Below are 25,615 nucleotides of genomic sequence, written 5' to 3'. Positions count from 1 at the left end.
TTTTGTATCAACACCATTAAATGGTGAAAATGTTGCAACAGCTAAAGTCAACAAAATGGGCTTAATATACACCGGAAGAACGTGTTCCAGACAGTTGAGCTTACAGAATTGGTATCTCACAAGACCTCACCTACGTCACAGAGATTTATTGCTAATAGAAGGATGCAGAGGTGAGGTGTTGTTTTGGGCCACAGGTGTAGGCTACTGTACTTAAACTGTTGTATAGAGCCAATGGTGCATATTTTTATCAGTCTGCTAGGAAAAACTGAACATGTACAGATTCACAAGCCATCACCATTTTCTTTTCTTTTTTCTAAAATACTTTATTTCTTTCCCAAAATTCAGAATTTATTTTACTTTCAATTAGATAGTTTCCGACATCATATTTAGAAAAGGAGTCTTGTTTCTTGTGCATGGTTTAAAGTGAGGTGAGTTTCTTTTACAGTATGTTTAAACGTATACAGGCTTTGGTATTTGTAACACTCTTATTTTGCTAATAATAAAACAGAAAAACAGAACATAAAAAAGAAAAGAAACATATACAGGCTTTGTCAGGCACAACAGTTTAAATTAAATTAAATTAAACTAAATTAATTTTTAAGACAAAAAAACTTATAAGTAATTGACAAAAAAACAACGTCTTAGACACAAAGCGCAAAAATAGGCCTACTGACTATAAATAATGTGGTCTGATCAGATTATTAATACGAGCATATAGTAATATGGCGCAACGGCTGAAGAAGTCTTTTAAACGACATCGCATAAATGAATCCAGATTTGTTATTTACTAATACTAGCCTGCAGCATTAGCAGCTGGTACATTTTCATTTTAATGGGCAGAACATGCATACGGCTCCGAGTAAAAATGTAAGTTATCGATGTTTTCCAGAAGTGAAAGACTATACATTTTAAATCCGCTAAAAGTTATTCTGTGAACTTTAAAGAATGCTCTAGCATATGTTTGACGATAACACGACAAAAGTACAGTTTGGTTTTAAAAAGTTTAATTTTAACAAACCTATAAATGCACGGAGAAGGTCTTTGACACGTTGATAACTAAGACTCGCGAGCTAAGATAGCGCGCGGGACTTTTTCCCGCGTTCATATTAAGTGCGCACCTGAAATAGGTGTGTCCTCCTCATCCTTCATCCTTCAGAGGAGTGTCTCGGCTCCTTTAAGGCAGTGAGCAGTGAGCCAGGCTGTGGAGGCAGGAGAGAGAGAGAGAGAGAGAGAGAGAGAGAGAGAGAGAGGGTTATTCTCTAATGCTCTGAGGCAGAGAGGGTTAGCAGCACACGAACCAATGCGATTAAAGCGCCACGCAGGAGGAAGATGCGCCTGCTTGCAGCCTGCTGGACGGCGAGAGGTGCTCAAGAAGATGGTCTGACTCTGGGATCTCACCTTTGTTCCTGCCGCTTCAGCTTTTCCGGACTTTCTTTCCATTCCCATTTCTGATTAAACACCTATGATTTATACTCCCCTGTTTAGTTCCTTTTCTTCCCTTTTTTTCAAAAATACTTGGTTCCCCTTGGTTTAAATGAAACGCTTGAACGGCACCGTTGCTTTTGCTTTGAAAGTTTTCTTTCTCCTCCCGCATCACCATCTGCTCCGTTGAAAGGCGCTCCTGAATCAGCATCGCACCTGCATCCAGCATCCAGCATCACCCCCCACCCCCCCACCCCTGAAGCACAGCAGCATCCGGAGAGCATCCGAGCTTTAACCAAGACAATCACACTAGAACCATCCGCACATCCTTCATGCGCAACGTCCGGGCGCAAAAGCGCGCACATAATACGCACGGTGGAGATCCTATCAAGTCATTGGCACAGGAAATCTGGACTGGCTTTTGTTTTAACCTTACTGTTGGCATTCTGAGTGGGGGATCAGGAAAAAGCTGTGGACAAAGTGTGCGGAGTGAAAAGAGGAAAATCTAGCTTGGGGATTGAACGCAGCGGGGCATGTGGATATTGGCATTTCTCTTTCTCCAGAGCATCCTGAATGGTTAGTCTTCATTTTTTTCTTCTTCCTAATTTCAAACTTGATTTACCCTCATCAGGACGATCAGGAAAAGGTGTACTGTATGAAAATTAATTTCAAGATTTTTAATGGTGTCATGGGGGTCACCTATAGGCTGGGAGAGTTTCCCTCCTCTAATCATTTATGGGGGGAAAAAACACACCTTACATTAGTCACATTATGGCCTTGATGATGCCAGCACTATATAAGCACTGCGTACTGCAAAAAGCCTCATATAATGATTCCTGTGCGCGCACACACACACACACAGGGGCCACCGGCAGGTATTGCACAGGTTTCTTGTCGTTTGTTTTACGCATGGGAAGATGTTAATGAACGTGACCTCTTGTTTATCACACTGAGTGTTGTAGAAGCTACTCATCCATGTGCTTTCGATTTTCAGTGTTGCATATCGTATTTTAAAGGTCTTTCCCCCCCTTTTTTTATCTATAATGACTAACGTATTTTAAATTGGTTATATGTGCTGCGCCCTTCCCCATCCGTGTAACTACTGTTTTAAATCAACCAAGTCAAATTTAATTTAATTAATGGCTGCAATATATTGTTTAATTTATAAAGGCTTTGTTTATTTACGATGATTATAAATAAACTGAGGAATGGTATTTAATTGGTTTATTGTACGATCAAAATCATTTGACGGCACACAATTAACCCCGTAAATATTTAAATATTTCATCCGGGCGCGTCAAATGAAGTTATTTCATCCAGTTATTTTTTTTGTAATACACCCCTGTTGTACACTTGAGCCTCACAGTAGGTGGATAGCAGAGAAAATTAAATATGATCAAATTAAACATAATGCAATCTTGATCACATGTTATCACACATAAAACACAAATTATGCAGGGCCTCTCTGTTTTTGCAAAATGTGTTATATGCTAAATTAAAGTCTTTAAAAACAAATTATGTGTTTAGCTCGATGGTCATACTTTTTGAATTGCATATCTAAAATGAGACTGTAATATGAAGCATAAAAAAATTAATCAGTGATAAAAAAATAAAAAAAGTCCATAAGCAAATGCAAGGGAAGTAGATGAAAAATACTACACAACGCCTTAATAAGTGTGTGTGTGTGTGTGTGTGTATGTGTGTGTACTTAAGGGACTGCGCCTGCGTGGATGTTTGTGTGTGTGTGTGTGTGTGTGCAGCTAGAAATTTAAAGCCATCTTTATATTTTATAAGGCCGATTGTGCCTTAAGCATGATTTTCCTTTCTTTCCAACCTGTTTTCAGTACTGCATCTTCACAGCAGTGTAAAAAGGTGTGATTCGCCAGCAGAACTGGAGAGATGGTCAGTAGGTGCAAACATGGAAGGGTGTGTACGTAAGGAGGGAGCCATGGAGGGAAAAACAGAATCAAGCGAGACGGGAAAATAGACTTATCTTCTCGAAAAATTGCAGACAGACAGACATTGTCGAGGGAAGGTTAATGCGTGAGGCGAAAAAAGGGGAACAGAGACCCATGCTTGGACGAAAAAAAAAGAAAAAAAAAAGATTTGATGTAAAATGGCTATTGGCAAATGCTGGAGCGAGTCCTCAATGTGAAGCTTTGAATGGCAGTCATTTTGAGGCGGTGAGGATGTTACGAGAGAAAACAACAGAATAATCCCCTTCTTCAGAGGAGGGAGATAAATACACCCTTTACTCTTGCTGTTTGAGCTCGAAACACCGAGGCTTTTCTCACTCGGGGCGAATATGAAATAAAATCAAAAAAATATTGAGATGTATTTTGTAATAACTTTGAATTGAAATTGCGCCACCCTGCCTCAGCTGAAACTCATAAAAGAGCAGTAAGAACTCATCAGTCACCATCGCCCAACGCTCTCTATTCTGTGTGTGTTTGGGTTCCTATAAAACCAGCTCATGTCTTATGCGTGCAGCAGATTTTAAGTTAGCTGTTGACATCTTAATATGCTAATTTGTTAATTGGGGAAAAGTTAGGAATGTAACTAGACAAATATGATTTGTTCTGCGATCTGAGAATAATCAACCTTCCCGTTATACAGTAAGCGGCCACTTTCTCATCTCAGAGAGCAACTGTATTCTAGAACATTCAAGCCTCTAGTCTAGAAGTTTTATCACATGCTGCTTGGCCTGTCACTATGGAAACCTCTATTATTAGAGCCATAGTCACGTATCAAATAAGGCCGTTGTGTGTGTGTGTGTGTGTGTGTGTGTGTGTGAATGAATGACCCCTGACGTACAATAAAAGAGCATCGGTTGAATAGGTATCTTATCGTTACCGTTTAGGAACATGTTTTTATCAATGATTCAACGTTTTCAATTTCAATCATTTAAAAAATATTTATAACTCTTTTTTTATTCTTATTTGCAGCATTGTCTAACAGAAACCACTGTTTCATGTGCACGACAGCCATGTTGTGCAAAGAAATGCATATGTATTGAGGTTCTACATCTAATAACAGAATTTGGTAACACTTTATTTTACAGTGTCCTTGTTACATATGTTACATGTACTTACCATAGTAACAACAGTAAATTATGCATAATTACATGGAACTAACCCTCAACCAAATCCTAATCCTACCCTAACCCTATAGTAAGTACATGTAGTTGCTTAATATTACTCAGAACTTAAATATATAATTACACTGTAACAATAACAAGAATTTCAGCAGAAAAAGGCATTTTTAGCACCTCGATTTAAAGCAAAACAGGGTAAATACAATAAGGCGCTTGGGATGAGGAATGTAACTGCCTCGGATCTGTTACTCGAAAATTATAATCCGTCACTTGTTGTCCACAAAAACACATGCGAGTCGCACAGCGGATTATAATCTCAGCCGCCCTAAATCCTGTGCAAAAACATGCTGTCGTTATTGGGGATTATTCAGTCCTCGCACTAACTGAATTATACCAAAGCAATCAGAATGATATGATCCAGAATAATGACTTCATTTCAGGTTTAACTGGGATTTCTTCAAGAGTCTAAGGAGAAATGCGAGGAATGATTTGAGTAAATTTGGCTGTGTGCAACTGTTAATCTATTGGGGGCAATTAAGGCAGTTTGCTGATTAGAGGCCCATCTGTTCCGGTTTGTGAGATAGTCCTGTAAGACCTGCGCCCTGCAATCCTCGATTACCTATTTAAAGATTCGGAGTTCGCGTCCTCAACACACCCCCCCCCCCCCCCCCCCCCCCCCCCAATCCTCAAGTACATATTTATGTTGCAATTCACAGTGTCATTTTTTTGCTCATTTTGTTCAGTTATTTAGCAATTTAGCTGTGTTTTTTTCTGCTTCCTTGCCACATGTGGTATAACAGGATCTTTTCATCAAGATGAGACTTTGAATGAGTCAAACCACCCACTGATTTTAACGTTAGCCACTGATTTAACCGTTTGTCTTTGGATAATATTAGATTACACTGTTTGTGTGTGCTTATACTTAAGGACTGTATCCTTATCACTTAAGGATGCATGAAGGACTGTAATGTAAAGTGTTGTTGATATCAGCGCAATTCAACCACAAAATGCCAAAAAGCATATTCCTAATGAAATGAGCTGTATTGCTAAGATGATTTGTTGACTGAGAAAGACTCTGCCGTTGTCATGTTAGAGGACGAACATGTTTAGAGGTCATTTTGAGGACAACATGGAGAAACAGTTGTCCTGTCACATTGTGATGTCAGTTTTATTCATTAGGTATGAATTGTATACTGTAAATGTACTTACACTGTAAAAAAAAAAAAGACATCCCCAAGTCAAAATTTTCTAGTGACTGGTTACATCTAAATTTTTCAATTAGTCTGACGTATTATTTCTCATTGAGCCAATGTTACCAGACTATTGCAACAAGAATTGCACTTGGGCCAATTTAAAAATTTAGATGTGACCAGTCACTAGAAAATTTTGACTTGGAGAGGTTAGAATTTTTTTTACAGTGTAGGAATTGATTATTTAAGTATTTATTAGTATTTTTTGTTGCTGGATTTCTATAGCTAGAACTATATTTTGTTTCAAAAGCTTGCCACATTTAAGGGAACCATCTTCAAACAATTCTTATTTAAATTGAGTTAATTATTTATCACATTTAAATGTGGCTCAAAAAAAAAAAAAAGGTTTCTCATCCTTCGTATTAACTCTCAGAGAAAGGAAATGTGTCTCTTTCTTTTACCGTGAAAACATAACTTGAAAAATCATTAATTTAATGTTCAATAATTATCATTTGTCTATTTGAGCTTGTTATATTTTATAGAGTCTTGCTTATTTCTGAGACTCTAGAAATGTGTGTGTGTGTGTGTGTGTGTGTGTGTATATATATATATTTATATATATATAGGGTTATATAAGGTTATATATATATATATATATATATATATATATATATATAAGGTTATATAAGGTTATATATATATATATATATATATATAGGGTTATATAAGGTTATATATATATATATATATATATATATACTAAATAAATAAATAAATATATATATATACACACAAAATAAATAAATATATATATATATATATATATATATATATATAATATAGGGTTATATAAGGTTATATAAATAAAAAATATAGGGTTATATCACATTAGATTGTAAAAAAATTTGTGACAAAATAAGTAATGGATGAGGACTTTGTAAAAATGACATTAAAACCTCCTTATTTTTTGATAGGAAAGAAAGGAAATGTGTCTCTTGCCTTGACCGTGGAAACATAACTTGAAAAATCATTAATTTAATGTTCAATAATGATAATTTCTCTATTTTAGCTTGTTATATTTTATAGAAACTACACTCTCAAAATACACTCCAAGAGGCTTATTTCTGATACTCTATAGATAGATAGATAGATAGATAGATAGATAGACAGACAGACAGACAGACAGACAGATAGACAGATAGATAGATAGATAGATAGATAGATAGATAGGGTTATATCACATTAGATTGTATTTTTATAACAATTGTGACAAAATAAGTGTGGACGATCGAGGACTTTGTAAAAAGAAAAGAAAAAACTCATTATTTTCTGTTTTATGCAGTGCTTTATCTTTACAATATGTGCAAATGACATCAACCTAATATCCATCAAACCAAACGAATGTGTCTGTCATCAATGCCTTCAGTAAAACACCGTCCTATGACTTTTATCTCGAGCATGCATCTCAGTATTCATGTGCTTTCCCTCCACCGCTGTCTTGTTATTTTTAAAAAGAGAGGCAGAGAGAGGAATGTAGGCTGAGGCATCTCTGACCTAGGTGGGAGAAAGTGACAGGGTGACAAATGACCAGAGCTTGCTTTCTCAACATTGTGATATATTTTTAAACATGGCATAGACTGTAAGATGTATAAGACCAAGTTGGTGCTTGGTATTTTTAGCTGCCCCCTTTCAGAGCACTGTCACTTTTGCCAGATGTCTGCCATGCATCGAATGTACGGCGTGATGTGGACATGCGTGTGGTCATGTTCTTCTTCATTTCAACATTATTCACATCGCAGTCTCTTTAGAGAATGAAATCGCACGCGTATATCTTCTTCCCTGCACTGCATATGCCATCAACCATATGTTGAAGGTCTTTGTTGAGGAATCAGTATTCAGGATCAATATGGTTTTCATATTCCCATGTCCAAGATTTGACCCTGATAACCATAACTTTCTGCCATAGTTGCTGTAAATGCTGCAAAATCATAGTAAATGAAAACAAGATCTTTCAAAGTGTCATAAATTATGTCATTTTTGCATTACAAATGCCTTTTATGTTGCATAATAATTGTGTTCTCAGTTTGCACATTGGATAGACCTTTTTTTATATATATATATATATATACATAATTTAATGCACTTTTCCCTGTTAAATGGCTGCGTTTGAAACACATTACTGTCCTTCAGCTCATAACAGCTGTCTCAGCTCCAGAAAGCATGAAGATGTTGCTTTTTGATGTGTGTTTTAGCAGTTAAATGTCTCATTAGAGCGGCAGTTGCCTGAGGTTTATTATGTGTTGCTCTCTCTCCTCTATCAGCTGTTCCCCACAAGTGATTATGCTAATTGCTGTTTGATCAGATGATTAAATTATAATTCGATTAATCCAGGGTACTAAATGCTCTGAATATATTTGTGTCTGCTCGGTTGGCTGGCTGGCTTTGGTTGTGTGGAGCAGCGGTCTCCTGTCACCTTGCTAGCACACATGAAGAAGAAGAAGAAGAAGAAGAAAAAGAAAAAAGAAACGTGACAACCTGAAATGGAAAGAGAAACACTCTGCAGAGAAGAGGGGTGGGGAGGGGTGCACTGTGTCCTTCCTTCAGAAAACACCACAGCGCTGTAGCCCTACAGATGGACATGGACCACTTTCATACTAAAACGAAAAAACGACAACAACAACACACACACAAAACCTGTCCGTTTAGATACAACTGTCAAAAATTGGCCAGGTCGTATATTATTCTAAAATCAAAAGTAAAAGAAATTATATTTTGCTTGAAGAAAATGTAGTCTATTTTAGGACAATTAGGGTTAATTCGGGATAATTGGGCATTTTGGCAAAAAAAAAATCAATTTACCTGTATTCACTATAATTGTATTATTAGTAGTAGTAGTTATTCGCATTGTGGCATTATCTTTATTTCTAATATTATAATACATTTTCAATTAAAATTTAAATATTGTTTTCTTCTTATTCAAATCCAGTAGTTAATGGACAAGATGATTTCATTTCTCTATTATAACAATGATACTGTCATTTTCTTTTGGATTACAGGAATGAGAATGTCATTTTTTTGCATTATGATAATGTGAATCTGGGGGAAATTTTGCTTAATTCTGAAGAAAATAATGTCATGGTAATTTCAAGAAAATCGTGGGTGCATCTCAATCAGCTCGCTGGTTCAGTAGTCCGGGCTCTGATCCGGGAGTCGGCCATTTTAAAGGGATTGTTCACCCAAAAATGAAAATTGTGTCCTCATTTACTCTCCCTCATGTTGTTCCAAACCTGTATGAGTTTCTTTTTTCTGTTGAACACGAAAGAAGATATTTTGAAGAATGTTGGTAATCAAACAGTTGATGGACTTCCATAGTATTTATTTACCTATAATGGAGGTCTGTGTGGTTTGATTACACACATTCTTCAAAATATCTTCTTTTGTGTTCAACAAAAGAAAGAAACATATACAGCTTTGGAACAACATGAGGGTGAGTAAATGAGGACAAAATGTTCATTTTTGGGTGACTTATCCCTTTAAGGGCTGTCTGGCAGTGCACTGAAACGTTCGCTCACGAAAAAGTCCCACAGTGCACAATGAAAACCAGTGAGCACTGATGCTCACTTTGTTCCCTTAAAGGAAGTATTATGTGTGGCATGCGATAGATGTTTTAGAAAATCAAACCGTTATTTCATTATATTTTAGCACAAAATACATCGCTAGACGGGTATTGAACATAAACTAGCTAACATTTATAGCTCATTTAAGGCTGAAATGTTAACAAGCAAAGTATTTATCATAAAATTACTTTTAAAAGTATGCGTTACAATAATGTGTTACTCCTTAAAAAAGTAACTAATTACTTTTAAAGTAAATTTGATACTTTTTCCAGCAGCAAACACATTGGTTAATAAAGTGAGATTAAATACATAAAGTATATTTATGTCATTTAACATATTTGATTGTTGCAGGTTTGCGTAATCTTCTGAGTTTTAATATTTTTTAATTTTAAGGAATACTGAATCTGTTTTTTTTTAAGTGAGATGAGTAAATGCATGTTCACATTTAGTCTACAACTACAATAATCATCATGTTTACACACAACGCCTCTGCACTTACTCACGATTTCATGAGGACAGGAGAGCTGTCAGTCAATAAATGGGAAAACAAAGTAACTTGGATTACTTATTTAAAAAAGTAACTCAGGTATTTTGTTCTGAATTGAAAAGTAATGCGTAACTTTACTAGTTACTTGAAAAAAAGTAATCTGATTACTTTTGCTCGCATTGTAATGCGTTACAAGTATCACTGTAATTTCTTTTTTTTTTTTTTTTTTTTAGTCAGAAAGATAGCAGTTCTGCTGTTGTTCATAAATACCTGTAGTGACATTGTACAATGAGGACGTAGTCATGTCACCGGGAATAATGTCATCAGTGTCCCAATGTGTCGTGAGTCCAGGGTCCTTACCAGTGTCCGAATTTGTGTACACGATATAGGATTCACAACCCCTTTTCTTTCTTTCTTTTTCTTTCTTTCTTACATAGATGAACATTCTTTTATACTTGGAATAACATGCATTTCATGTTGACTTCAAAAAATGGGACAATGACAGAAAATAATCTTAATTTAGTCAAAAGCTTAATAGTCTCTGGTGATAAAATCAGTGATGCTGGATTCATGCTACACCGTGGCTCTGACAAAACCATAGCGTTTATAGACATTTACTGAATGAAAGCCATTTTCTTATCAATGGGGTGATCAGTTGCAAAGTCAGCTAGCTAATGTTACAAGGTTAACATTTCCACTATGGTCTGTTTGTATCAATTATCCTGAAAAAACCATACTACTGAAACTGGATCTGGTGTAGAATCCAAGTCTTTCAAGTAGTCGTTGTCAGTAAATTAGCATCAGTGTCATTAATGTCATTAATCATCATATAGCATTTGTGTTGTAGAGATAATGAAATATTGTCTTATATAGGAGCTCAGTAATGACCAGGTGTACTGAGACGTGGACTGTGATGTTTGGCATCGTTGTGCCGCGAGTTGACTAGCGCACACAGCTAACCGAGCTGGGCATTAGCCTTTGCAAGCTCAAATAGACGGATGTGTACAGATGCTATTGAAACAGACACCTGCACCATGATAAAGACGACACAGAGGAAGTCTTTTACTGAACCCAGAACAGTTTTACGTGCCAAGCAGGGGGGAAAGCCACTATCCGGAGTCGCACTGACCACAATGAGGGCTCTTGTTGGACCTCTCGCTGGCTCTAATGAAGGCAGGATGCTTGTTTGTAAAGATGCTCTACATCATTATGAACCGTCGAGGCAGGACGGCCTCTCTGGACACCGGTCTCATAGTCTCTCCTTTGAGCCGTGTGATAGAGGCTTCTCTGTATGTTGACTTCCCTGAGTTTTGACTTCCCACTGAAGAGCTCTTGTATCCCCTAATTTTTATTCCCTCTGCCCCTGTCCAATGACAGACTCTTATTTAGGAAGCGCCAAGATTAGAAGTCAGATTTTATTGATTAGACACCTTTTCTTAAAGGTTGAGAAGAAATATAGCTAGCATCATGTTAATCTGCTAACCAGATAACATTTAGTGGTTACAAATACGATTGGTACAGAAAAGTACCAAAAATTACTCAACATGGTACATAGTACATGGTACTACTCATGATACGATGACAATACCACGTCCCCCCCACCACACATACTTTGGCTTTTTGGACATTTACCATAGTATATATAAGTATTGTGGTACTATCAGATGATATAACTGTGATTATCACTGTACATGGTATTGCCTCAGTACATTAATAGTTTGGCGAGTTCATTTGTTTCAAATTAAAACATTATTAAAGGCCCCCTGAAATCAAAATGGATTTTTTTTTTTCGCTTTTAATATGAATATGTTAGCCTTAATGTTATGAATAAGCTGGTGTGTTCCAAAACAATGACAAATTCGCATTTAGGAGATACAAGCATTCAAAACCTAGTCTCTCACTTCCGCTAAAACGGATCATGGGATTTTATGACATCACCGCGAACTTCAGCTTCTCATCACATCTTCTGTCCAATCAAATGCTCACAAGAATCTAAAGCTATAAACTTATGCTATAAACAACACCTGGCCAAAGTCACAGAGCAATATGGAGATGTGTGTTCGGTTGCTCAAACGCTCGAGTTTATTCTGTTTTCCAACTGTATGTTGGTTAAGAATGAAACGGCTAGAATTTATTCACAGCTCTACTATTGAATCCAACGTATCATCAGCGCTCGGATTCGCTTCCATGTCGCTCTCAAGTACGACTTGTAGTCTGTGAGGTAAACTAAACACTATTGGCTATTTAAAAAGGGGGAGGGGCCAGTCAATATGTCCCGCCTTAGCTTCCTGTTTCAGTGGAAATTACGTCAACGCATCAAACAAAGCTGCGCGATCCAAGGCACTTCAGTGGGACTTTAAATCTTTCATTTCTTGCTTCAGGCCTGTGTTGTGTTTTGCAAGATTGTGCAATAAAGTCAATGACAATTTGTAACTTTTTTAGCATTTTGCCAAATTGTTGGCGAATTCGTATGAATGCGTACAATCGAGTTCGTACATTATTTACGAGGTGCTCATGTCCCACTGAGGCCAGGTTTTGGGGTGCAGGCTGCATGCTTATTTTTATTACAAATCGTAAGTTTTCCTACATCATAAAAAATTGCAACTTTGCAAAACAATTATGTTTTCTCATAAGATTGGCTTGGATCTCTGACTAAGAACATATAGTTCATATGGTTGGGCCAGTTGCATAAACATAGCCACTATGTTACGACTGTAGTTGCATCCCAGATGGCGCACTATACAGTACACTATATACTTTACCGTGTAGTTTGTGTCATTTAGCATCGGAGTCTAATAGTACTTCGCTATGTAACTAATACTGTGACAGTTGATTGCATGAAAGCAGCGTCCCAATTCAGAGGCTGCACCCTTCGAAGGCCGCGAAGGTCGGACCAAGCGTTGTTAAATGGGACGGTCTAGCCTACAGAGGATTGTTCTTGTCGCCTAGCAACTGTGACAGCTGCCGTTGACGACAACAGTAACGTTTCTATTGGACTTTTTGGAAAGTTACTGTATATTAAACTGTCTGAAAACAAAACAGTGTTCACAAACTGTCTAAATATGTTCACCATGGTCCATTTCTATATATAATAAAGAGTGTAAAATATATATATAAATATATAATCGCATCTTAGTAAGATATGTCAACATTTGAACCGCTTTAACGTTTTTTTTTTTTTGAATAAGTTGAAACCCAATACTTGCGTTTAAAAGTGTAATTTGTCAATTTCTTCCAAAACAAATCCTGTCATCACTGGAGCTCAATGAATTCTAGGGTAATCAAGGCCGCAAAGGATCCATCTGTTGTATCCTTCATTGCTCTGGGAAAGAAGGACGCATTTGAAGGAGCCTTTGAATTGGGACAGCCTTCGTCTTGTGACGTAATCACCCTTCGAAGGATGCAGCCTCTGAATCGGGAGTTTTTTGGGTTAATTAAGTGCATCATCCGGGTATTTAAAGTGCACTTTTTCCTTTTTTGAAATTTTTGAGTCTGAATACACTACTTGCACTACTATACCTCATAAAATAGTGCACAAGTACATGAATTGGAATGCACCTTGTGTCTTAAAGGGATAGTTCACCCAAAAATGAAAATTATCCCATGATTTACTCAAACCCTCAAGCCATCAAGAGCTATCTACTTTCAGATGAACACAATCAGAGATATATTTAAAAACATCTAGTTCCTATGTTGCTGCCAGTCGCTGTTATAGTCACAGAAAACTGAAGATCTTTTCTTACGTATTGTGATGTACATCCGAGTGTAATGGATTATTGAAAAAGAAATAAAAAATAGGGCAGGGACTTGCATCAGTTGTTGATTGGTTTTTCAGATGTGGGCGTTTCACTAAAAAGTGGAGCCAGATGAACATGAGCTGGCAGGGACGGGGTTGTTATATATATATAACATTAAGAAAATCGAAAGGATGACATTGTATTTGGTTTCGACTTTAATGTGAACTCCTCTTTAGGCTGAATTCACACTGTTAGGCCTTATTCACATATTTATATCTACGTTTAAATGTATTCATTTAGCAGGTGCTTTTATCCAAAGCGGCTTACAAATGACTAATGCAACAAAGCAATTCATCCTAAGCAGGCAATAACATGAGAAGTGCTGGTACTACGTTTCACAGGGAGAAAAATAGTAAAAGCACAGAAATAATTTTGTATTGTCAACATCAGCAGGCTGCAGTTCAGTGTTCATGGAAAAGATGAGTTCTTAGCTGGAATATGGCTGTCCAGATAGGGTTGGGAAGATCATTCCCACAGTGAGGAACAGTGAAGGTTCAGGCCCTTGGGTGTAGATTCGTAAGCGTGAGTGGAGGTAGGAGGGTGCAGAACCTGTGACTGTCCTGTACGCAAACATCAATGTTTTGAACTTGATCCAAGCAGCAACTGTTAAAGTATTAGTTCACTTCAGAATAAAAATTTCCTGATAATTTACTCACCCCCCCACGTCATCCAAGATGTTCATGTCTTTCTTTCTTCAGCCGAAAAGAAATTAAGGTTTTTGAGGAAAACTTTCCAGGATTTTTCTCCATATAGTGGACTTCAACAGGCTCCAATGGGTTGAAGGTCCAAATTGCAGTTTCAATGCAGCCAAGGAATAAGAGTCTTATCTTGCCATTGGTCATTTTCTAAAAAAATCTAAATATATATACTTTTTAACCACAAATGCTCATCTTGCACTAGCTCTGCGATGCGCCACGCATTACGTAATCATGTTGAAAGGTCATGCGTGACGTTGGTACCTAGTACTTACAAAGCCAACGTTTAGACTAGGTCAAACGCCCTTTACAAAAAAATACACATAAAAATAAAAGGTAAAACAACAATGTCGAATGATTTTGAAATTGGAGGAGAAAATGAGATGGAGTTTTTCACCCTATATTTTCCGCCTACGCCAGGTTACCGCCTGACCTTTCCAACGTGATTATGTAATGCGTGAAGTCGTGGACGGGCAAGACGAGCATTTGTGGGCAAGACGGGCAAGACGAGCATCCCTTATTCGTCGGCTGGGATCATGTAGAGACTTTGAAGCTGCATTAAAATGCAATTTGGACCTTCAATCCGTTGGTCCCCGTTGAAGTCCACTATATGGAGAAAAATCCTGGAATGTTTTCCTCAAAAACCTTAATTTCTTTTCGAATGAAGAAAGAAAGACATGAACATCTTGAATGACCTAACGTGGGCTCGTTGAAGACCAGTCGAGCTGCTGCGTTCTGTATCATTTGTAGAGATTTGATTGCACATGCGAGAGGTCCAGCCAGAAAAGCATTGCAATAGTCCAGTCTAGAAATGATAAGTGCCTGGATGAGGAGTCCAGCAGGCTTATTTAGGAAGGACCTTTCTGATGTTGTGCAATGAAAACCTAATAAAAACTGTCTTTGCAATGTGGTCTTTGAAGGTCACCTGATCATCAAATATTATTTGATATCTAATCTGAGATGAGACCCAATCAAATATCAGATCAGGATTTTTTTTTTACGCAAATTAGATTTTGTGGAACCAAAATACTGTTACAGTACTTGTGACATCCTTAAATGCCTCAAATATAACAAAAAGCCAGCCAATCAGATTGGAGCAGATGTTTTGTGTGCCAGGCGATAAGTGAATGGAATTAGATTAGTGTCTGACTTGAAGCTCATTCTGTGCAGTATGAACGGCTGTGCAAGCTCTGATGATGACACAGCTGTTCCACGATTGGCCGGATTCGCCAATGACAATGTGTTTTGTGTTTATTCAGACGCCTTCCCAGCTAACAGGGAACGTTCTCAGGACTTTGGCTAATGTTCTGGCAAGGCTCTCTTAAAATTAGGAACAAACGTTATTTCAGTAACGTTAATAAAACATTCATTCAAAGATATATGTTTTTTTAAATAAACGTTAGCACAGAAACATTATTTATGCATCGTTCATGGAACTTTTATTCCTGAAACGTTTCAGTTGTATGAGACAAACCATGTGTAAATTCATCAGTCGACACCATTGCTGAGTATTTTCTCCTTAAAACTGCAGTGAAGCAAAACACGGTTTGAAATCGCTGGTGTTTCTGACGTCACAAACTACCTTGTAACCAATCAGATCAACGTGTGATCGTCAAGGAGTGGATCTCTGAGCTGGCGTGAATGAGTGGAGGCGGGGCTCATTTGCATATTCATAGAACCGCGTATACTAAATGAGGCAAGGGTGCAGAGTTACATTCAAAATATTTTAAGGCATGAAGAAAAAAGTTCAAGGAAATTGTATTTATTTATTTTATTTATTTAAGATGAGTTTTAAAGGATATAATTATTGACTACAGGGGAACTTTAAAACATTAAAAAAACTGGACATTTTGAGCATTCAGAGAATATTCAGAATCTTAATTGGAATGTTAGCAAAACGTTCTCAGAACATATTTTTGTGTTCTAATCAGTTCTGCTAATGCTAACAAATCTTTTTTCATGTTATATTGGGTCATATTTATAAAAATGACACTGATTAAAAAATATAGACTCCACTATATTGATATTTGCATAGTATAGGCTTATGTTGACCTTTAATCTTGTATATTATTCTAGTATATTCTTGTAAATAACAATCTGTTAAATCCCAAAATCTAAATTGATGAAATGTGGCAGTAGCTAATCGTTGTATCTTCTTGATACACAGTGCTTATTAGAATTAATTAAAAAACAGTTGTGTTTGTCATCTGTTCATGCTCTCAGAAAGTCTAGAAATGGATTGGATGTGTAACGTAGTGTGTAGGTTAAATTAATTTGATAATTGTTAATTACATTTGGAATTAAGAGACGTCAGTCAGTAGTCTTTAGCATCTGCTCCAGAGATCCGACCTGACACTATCGTTGATAAATATTATCTTTGCTGTACTTGGCTAAGTGGCTCGCCATAATAGATTTAGAAGTTTCTGAATATGGAAGTGCTTAGATTGAAAATTGCCTGACTAACAGCCTTGTTCGTGCCATCAGCTGGGCAAATTCAGACATTAAAGTCAGCGGCGCTTTCGTTTTCCGATCTCAGCCCGCTGCCAAGTCGGCTCTTAACGAGCCGCTCACGTTCGCTCGTTTAAAACATGACAACGGGAATCAGAGGCACACCGCAGGGCCACAGTCGGCGCGCTTTACCCTTCGCCGACATCAGAGAGCCGATCTGTCTGCACATATCACAGGCGAGCAGACGGCAGGCATTTTCTCGTCTGTCATGTCCTGCTTAATATTCATGAAAGCAAATTGGGAGACAGTCATTTGGCAAGTGCTGCGAGTGCTAAAGCCTGTGGGGGTTGTAGGAGAGAAGTGCATACTCACAGTGGCAAAAACCCTGTCCTGCTCACCCCTACCTTGTCCTCCGTCCCCAGCCGCTCCCTTCGGCACCTCGTCTCGTCCCGTCTCCCCCCCCCTCAAAGCCCCCCAGGCGGTGTGCTGAGTGCAGGCTTAATTACCCCAGGCCCTTGACAGAGCCTGTCATTGGGAAGCAGATATCCCACATATCCACACCAGACCTGGCACAACCAGTAGGGCGGGAACGAAGCTCCACATCAGCTCAGATCTGTGCAGTTTTAGCACGCGTGTGGAGCGTTCAGTGGTACATCTCACTGGACTCTAGACATGATACATGCCATTTGAGATATGTATAGCTTTCTTGTGGCATCACACCTGTATAGGAACACCCCCCTGGAGGGCAAAACAAGGGTTTCCTCATCGGCCGGCCGGTTAGGTTTAATGTACTAAGACAGTGATATTAAAACAACACAGTCAGTACACACCTTACTGAAGATGCACACTATATGCAGCCAAACAGATTTGCCCAGAATATGAATCCACGTGATAAATTGCACGTTAAGCGTTTTCCCATAGAACACCACTATAAATAGAATGCTTAATGTGGTTTAATGCATTAAAGGGTTAGTTCACCCAAAAATAAAAATTACCCCATGATTTACTCACTTTCAAGTCATCCTAGGTGTATATGACATTCTTCTTTCAGACGAATACAATCTGAGTTATATGAAAACATTTCCTGGCTCTTCCAAGCTGTATTAATGGCAGTGTTTGGCCGTTTCTGTTTTGAAGTCCATAAAAGTGCATCCATCCATCATAAAAGTGCTCCACGAGTCTCCGGGGGTTAATAAAGGCCTTCTGAAGTGAAGCGATGCATTCGTGTAAGAAAAATATCCATATTTAAATCTTTATCGACTAAAATAACTAGCTTCCGGCAGACGGCCTGCGCAAGTCGACTTGCGCCACAAGAGTAACTCGTGATGCTTGTATGACGTAGATGTAGGAGTATCGTAAGTTTAGACGTCTCTCGCGGATCAAACAAACAGGGCTGGGCAACAAACTCAAGCCCCTCCGACATTTCTCTTTAAAAATTCTCGTTTTAAACTTCTAATTCGTGACTGGTGTTTTGTTTTGCTCTATCCTCTGAGCTTCCGCGTTCGTCATTACGTTGAGCGTCGGGTCAAGGGTCACTCGTACGTTCGTCTGTCGGAAGCTAGTTATTTTTAGTCGATAAAGTTTTAAATATGGATATTTTTCTACACGAACACATTACTTTGCTTCAGAAGGCCTTTATTAACCCCCAGAGACTCGTGGAGCACTTTTATGATGGATGGATGCACTTTGATGGACTTCAAAACAGAAACGGCCATTCACTGCCATTATACAGCTTGGAAGAGCCAGGAATCTCCGATTGTATTCGTCTGAAAGAAGAATGTCATATATACCTAGGATGGCTTGAGGGTGAGTAAATCATGGGGTAATTTTCATTTTTGGGTGAACTATCCCTTTAAGGGTGCGGTTCATTTGAATAAGTGTGAACGCTGCCATCTGAACCCTGGTGCCACCAAACAAGAACAACACGAGAAAAACCAGGAATGCTGGAGCATTCTGTCTTTTTTAGGGTCACATCTTGTGACATCACATCCCGTTTTTGGTTTGTTTAACTTTGGTCCGTGTTGCATTTATATTTCGTTTGAACCGCACCAGAGTTCGTTTGGAAGCGGACCGAGACCCATCTTTTCAAACGAATTCTAGTGTGTTTCAACTGAAATATAAATGCAACACGGACCAAAGCTAAACAAACCAAAAACGGGATGTGATGTGAATGCTCAAGCATTCCTGTTTTTTTCTCGTCATAGTTGCGATGTTGCCCATCACAGTTCGGCTCAGGCATCATAGCCGCCGCGTCTCCTCACAGCAGATCTGTGTTTATGTGTGTGACGGAGGGATTCCTGCCGCTGTTTTGACTTCTTTACACATTTTATAAGCTCTTTACGGGTTCTCAGCTGGTCAAAATACCATCATGTACGCACATACAAAGAGTGCATTTAGCCCAGAACACAGCATTGTTTTGTTTGTTTATGACAAAATTATAAAATGTCAAAATGTTATTTTTGTTTTGTATCTTTAGGTTCAGTGTTAAAAATGACTAACACGACTAACAAGCAGGACTAAATGTATCATTTTCTTTTTTGGTCCAGACCAAACGAACTACAAGTGTGAACACACCCTAAGGTCTTGTCCACACTAATATGTTTTTGTTTGGAAATGCATCTTTTTCTCTCCGGTTTGGTCATCCGTCCACACTGAGACGGCGTTTTTAGCAACGAAAACTAAGCTTTTTGAAAACGCTCTGCAAAACTCTGTTTTCACGTTGTGGTTTGGACTGTGAAAATGGAGGTATTTGAAAACGATGACGTAAGTTTAGTCATGTGACGCATATTTAATCCATAGATATTCATGTTTATACCGGTATTGTGCCTGTTATGTGCTATTCACTTTCACACTGTTGCTAAAATATGTTACTTTGCTCACTCTTCTTCATATCACAGTCCTGCAAAGATGGCAGAAAATTCACTCGCATCTGCTGTCCTGCGGCAAAACATGAGAGCGTGCAGCTGTGTTTTAGACCAAACAGATAATAGTGACTGAGTGCGACCCGGTGAATGGTGAGATATTTTGCTAAATAAAATGATCCTGCCAGAAGAATTGCGTGGTAACTTGATTATGTCTGGTTCTGTCCGTATCATCTCAGTGACCTTTTATGAGGGTTTACACATGCGCTATAAGGTGAATTTATCTTTTTTTTTGACGTTTCAGTGTGGATGAGAAACTTTTGGACAGAGAGTGCGGACAGAGAGCGTTTTGAAACGAAAACTCAGTTTTTTAAATCTGTCCAGATGAATGTAGACGTATCCGTAGACCCCTGACCATAGACGGTGATAATGCAGGACCAAATTCACTATACACCTTATTAATAAAACGTACTATGTGTAGGTAAGCAGATGAACCCAGAATGTTTATACAACAAGCAAAGTTTTAAAGAAAACTATTATAAAGAATACGCTTAATGTGCAATTTAGGGAGTAGCGTTCATATTCTGGGCTCATCTGCTTGCCTGTATATAAAATGCAATATAAATAAGGTGTATATTGAATTTGATATTTTAATATTATTGGGCACATTAAATGTTTTTGTTACATAGGCATTTTAAAACGTCTTTTAAATATTGAAATACTGCAGCAGTTCTATGGATGTTTTGCCCTCCAGGTCTCTAGCTGCACCAGAAATACTTACGTTAGGGGAACGTTCTTTTTTGGTTTTATTTTTATGTAACAATAAAATAACGTTCCCAGAACGTTGCTGGGTGGTTACCATAAAAAATAACGTTCTGGGAACCATAAACTAACATTCTGAGACTGTTCTGGGTACCAAAAACTAACGTTATGGGAACCAAAAATTGTTAGCTGGGCTGCACCAGTCACATGACGGTCTTATAATTGACCGTTGACACAACAAACATGCACACAGGGCGGAAAGCATCGGGCTGTATACACAAATGTAGATTTTTGAGTAAGTTTACAGTGATATTGTGATGTTTTAGAATATTGTTGTCATCTGTTTTGATGAAAACTAGACCGATAGTAAATAAAAATCACAAAACTTGAAGTTCTTTGTTAATGGCAGTTTGTAATGATACTAGACAGTGGTAGATTTGTTGGTTTATTTGTGGTGTTAGTGTTTGCCTCATCAGCATTGATCGCACCATTGCTCAGATCAAATGCATCAGTGGCCCTGAAAGCTGTTTAGGATGGATGATTAGGCAGCTGAAGATGACAAATGCGTTTGTGTGTGATTGACTAGTCACCCTAAATTTGAGTCGGAGACTAGTGTACTGCCTGTTGTGTTTTTAAAGACATGTATGATTGTTCTTTTGTCCATTTGATGCTTTACTGAATAATATTTAATCTATATCTATAACTATAAGGTCCAAATGTAATAAAAAATTGCTATTGGTTGTTTTGGCTATTGGCTATTGCAAGTTTGCCAGTAACTTTTTAGGAACTGCTGCATACATGCATGATCCATCTCAAATTGTAAGAATAATGTTGTGTCCCTGACCAACACAGTGTTGGGGTTGTTGTTTGCAGCCTGTCATTTAAAGTATTTGAACTGTATACTAGATCTTTGTAGTAAGCTACACACTACTAAGAAATATCTAAGTATGTTAGAGCCATCTACAGAAAAAGATCATTATCTGATGATATGATATTTAATCTGTACAGTAGTTTTGAATATTTAACGTTTTAAATAAAGGAACAACATTGCATAGGAGAAAGAGATCAGTTTTGGATGAACTGATTCACTGATGGCTTTCTAATGAGAGAGAGAGAGAGAGAGAGAGAGGAGGGGGGGGGGGGATCGTTTAGGACAAACCGACTCTTACTAGAATAAATCAGACTTGCTAATGCTAGAAATGAGAGAGTCATTAAGGATGAACCAATTCACTTGTCACTGAAAAAAACCTACACTGTTTTAAAAGCAGTTGTTACGTTATTTGAGGTGAGTAAGTGATTCAAATGTAATTGCCTACTAGAAAACAGTTTGTTTGAAATCATCAGGGGCAAACTAATATATGAGGGGCAATATTCCTGTATTCCTGATATTCCTGTGCTGATAGAGACAGATAATCCCCCCTATACCCTCATTCCCTTTTCATTACATTTGTACACTAATAAAGTCCACTCGAAGGAGTTATTGAAAATGAGTCAGTGAATTTGGACACTGATTGCACAGGAAAGACTGTCACTTTTTGCATAGCTTGTCCTTAATATACAAATAAAGCAGATTGCTTTTGTGTCATCTGCATTACCTGGTAAACTCCATGAAAACAAACTAGCTTGAGTAAAGCGTTATTAAACAACTTAATAATACATTTAAAAGGAAAGAACACGTGTGTGTTTCTGTTGTGGCTGTCATCTTCAGGAATCTACCACTAGAAATGATCCCCTCAAATAGCACACTATATATAAGGGTAAGCTATAATTTTTTTCTCTCGTTTTTTCACATTGGGTGCACGTTTTTTTTTAAAGTCCCCCTGTAGTCAATAATTGTTTCCCTTAAAACTCATCTTTTATCACCAAATTGACATATTTAAACAGTTTTTCCTTAAAATATTTTGAATGTAACTCTACACCCTTGCCTCATTTACTATACGTGGTTCGATGAATATGCAAATGAGCCCCGCCTCCACTCACTCACTCCAGCTCAGAGATCCACTCATTGACGCTCACACGTTGATCTGATTGGCTACAAGGTAGTTTGTGACGTCAGAAACACCAGCGATTTCAAACCGTGTTTTTGAGACTGTCTTTGGTTCACTGCAGTTTTAAGGAGAAAATACTCAGCAGTGGTGTCGACTTAAAGCACATTAAAAACACCACATAGACATATAAACAACATTAAAAGCTTGATTTTCACCACAGGGGTGCTATGCAGAAATGAAAAACAATCTTATATCAAAATATTATTGTATATTATAAGCTAACTATTAAAACTGTTATTTGTATTTAAAAACATTACAAATGAAGTAAACAAATTCTGAAATATATTTATGCAAAATACTTCAGCGCTGGAAATAAACATGTGACTTTTCTTCACCCACCATCTCTTTTACCGCTAAGCAAAATTGTGCTCTTCTCAACAAAAAAAGTGCTCATTTCTAAAAATCAGACTGAATTAATATTACATTAAATTACGACTGACGACTGAGGCTCGGTTTCACAGACAGGGCTTAGATTAAGCCAGAAGTAGACCTTAGTTAAATTGAGGACAATTTAAGTAGCTTTAATAAACACGACTTATGGTACATTTACACGACAACGATAAGTTTTTCCTTTGAGTTTTCCGCCTACAGACGACACCATTGTCAAAACGATCCCCATTCACACGGATCCGCGAAAACTACAAAAAACGCTGCATTCCTCTGCCAGGCCATTAGATGGCGATGAAACACGATAGACTGAACACGTAATACACATGTGCATGATGTCATCGTCTTCAGAGATTCGCCTTTTTTGTAGTTTATACGGAGACTTTGAAACCCATTTTCAAAAGTTTGCGTTTTCAGGCACCCAAAACGCAGCCAAAACTCATAAAAAGTTTTACGTTTTTAGCTAAAAACGGTGTTGTGTAAACAGACACTCTTGAGACAAAACAATGACACTGACATATTTTAAGTTTCTTTCAGTTAAAACAGCCCAAACGTGCATTTTAGTCTGGCACTAAACTTAAGCCTTTTCTGTGAAACTGTTGGCATCTTGTGGATATTCTCTTTGAGGCCTGAGATTCTGACTGGCAGTTTTTGCCTTTGGCATAAAGCTCATCTCCCGGTGCTCTCAAAGCCAACACTTTTTTTAGCATGCTGTCGATATGGCAAAAAGCTCTTAGATTCCTCAATTCCTGAATCTTCCTCATCCCATCATCAATATACATTCTGCTGTTTTGTTCCTCAATTGCTCAGTGATTTAGTTGAGTGAATAATTCAATGACTCACTCATAAACACAGTCAGTTGTTGTCACATGTACCTGCAGCAAAAGTTAATCGAAAATCAATCATTACCTCCAAACCTGTAAACATTGCAAAATAAATCAATATTTGAGCATCTCAGTGTGAGTATGATTGTGTGTATGCACAAATGCACAGCTAATTACAGTAGATGGGGGGAAAAATCATGCAAATTGTGTGCGTGTTTCTGAAATGCCCTACTAAAGTCACCTTGGCTTGTTGTTAGCCACTTTCCATCAGGTTCAGCCCACGTCTCAGGTGACACGACATTAAAGGCCTACAGGCAAAGCTCGGCCAGTGCATTAGAGTCAACTGCCATCCCAATCACTCTCCCAGCCCAAATAAAAGGATGGGTAGATGTATTTGATGTACAGACCTTCACATGAGAGAGCAGTTTAATATTGAATAGAGAGCAGTTTTTCTTCCAAAGCAGTACCAAAGAGAGAAAAACCTTGGTTAATTATGAATGCACACAATACATTATTAAACAGTGTCACTTTTTCGTCTTTATGGTTCATCTCATGAAAAATTATGACAATTGTGAATTTTTCCTCGGGGTTGTTGAGCATTGAAGTGCTGTTTCGCGTAAATTCAGATGTGTGGCCTTTTCAAGAAAGATTTGATGTGACTTCTGCTTTTAGACATTTTATGCTTTATTTTTTTAAAGACAAAACAAAGCTTTAAGAATGATACCTTGTCAGAGCAAACTCATCTCTCAAACTGAGATGTTGTAGATTAAAATAACATTTAAAATCCCTTAAAACTCTTCTTTGATCACCAAAATTACATATTTAAATGTTTTTTCCTGAAAAAAAAAAAATGTCTTCATGCCTTAAAATAGCTTGAATGTAACTCTACACCCTTGTCTCATTTAGTATTGCCTCCTCCTGCTTTCTTTATTGCATTATGAACTTCATTTCCCATGATGCATCGTGTGCTGATTGCTTCCACCTGTGTGTTATCTCGTTAAGCCCTGCGTGTTCAGTCATTCTTTGCGAAGTCTTGCTGCATGTTAGAGTTACACTGCATTTTGGATTGCTATCTCAGGTTTCCTTGTCATGGTTTTGTTCTTCTGCCTGTTTCCCTGTTTTCCTGCGCCTTGGACCTTTTATTAATATCTGGATTGATTACTCTGTGGATTTGACCTTGTGCATGTTTTATGGATTAAACCTACATCTGCCATTTTGTCATTATCACCAGCGTCAGTTACGTCGCTTCACTGCCATTCACAAATCCTCTCCCGTGGCCTCATGGGATAGTAAAGTGTCCATCGAATGTGCATCCAATCGAATGCGCACGTAACTGTTTTTTGAGTATTGTTAATTCTGACATACTACTTTTGGCACATAGGGCCCTATCTTGCACACAGAGCAATTGACTTTGTACACCGACGCATGTATCATTCCTATTTTGCACCCGCGCACAGCGGACTTTTCCCTCCACAGACGCACGTCAGTAAATTAGGAAATTAACACCGGCGCAAACGTTCCCTGGTGCTATTTTGCAGTTTCAGAAAACAATTCCGCCACTGACCAGGAAAAACATAGTCTAAAGTCAGTGGCGCGTTGCGCATGCTATTTTAAGGGCGCATGCTTGGCCATAATCAATGTAGCGTGTGCACAACGCGCATACACTTTGCTTCTCTCATCTACACAGACGCAGCAGTTCCCATTTTTAGAAAACCGTACATTATTACAAGGAAAAATATTAACACACGAGGGAAATCATTGTTGTGTCCATGAAGATGTGAAAAAATAGGCATAAATCTAGCTTACACATTTACCCAAATTATTAAACGCCTGTTTAACCGAAGCTAATTTGGGTGGGTTTCTCTCATCCTCATACAATGTCACTTCTCTGTGTTTTACGGCCCTGACGAGAACGTCGGTCTCCTCGGCTGTGAACCGCTCCTGGCGTGCGCCTGGCAAATCCACCGTTATAATAGCAATCCG

At 38.0% G+C, this 25,615-nt stretch overlaps 2 protein-coding genes across 3 annotated transcripts in view; one reads left to right on the top strand and one right to left on the bottom strand.

Annotated features, from left to right (window-relative positions):
- bace2 (beta-secretase 2) overlaps nt 1-1,537 on the bottom strand; it is a 46,265-nt gene extending 44,728 nt beyond the window's left edge. The window contains exons 1-2 of the mRNA XM_084419124.1: nt 1,399-1,537; nt 1,119-1,199 (exon numbers count right to left, since the gene is read on the bottom strand). Coding sequence (XP_084275250.1) covers nt 1,119-1,142 — 24 coding nt within the window. The 5' untranslated portion in view covers nt 1,143-1,199; nt 1,399-1,537. The remainder of the gene's footprint in view (nt 1-1,118; nt 1,200-1,398) is intronic.
- Nucleotides 1,538-1,863: 326 nt separating this feature from the next.
- Nucleotides 1,864-25,615, top strand: part of dscamb (Down syndrome cell adhesion molecule b) — a 175,642-nt gene continuing 151,890 nt past the window's right edge. For both annotated transcript variants that reach the window (XM_084419121.1, XM_084419120.1), the window contains exon 1: nt 1,864-1,998. In XM_084419121.1, coding sequence (XP_084275247.1) covers nt 1,956-1,998 — 43 coding nt within the window. In that variant the 5' untranslated portion in view covers nt 1,864-1,955. The remainder of the gene's footprint in view (nt 1,999-25,615) is intronic.

Source organism: Rutilus rutilus (genome assembly GCF_951802725.1).
Source record: "Rutilus rutilus genome assembly, chromosome: 9".
NCBI lineage: Eukaryota > Metazoa > Chordata > Actinopteri > Cypriniformes > Leuciscidae > Rutilus > Rutilus rutilus.
Note: the sequence above shows the minus strand (reverse complement) of the source record. Positions and strands in the feature narration are given on the sequence as shown.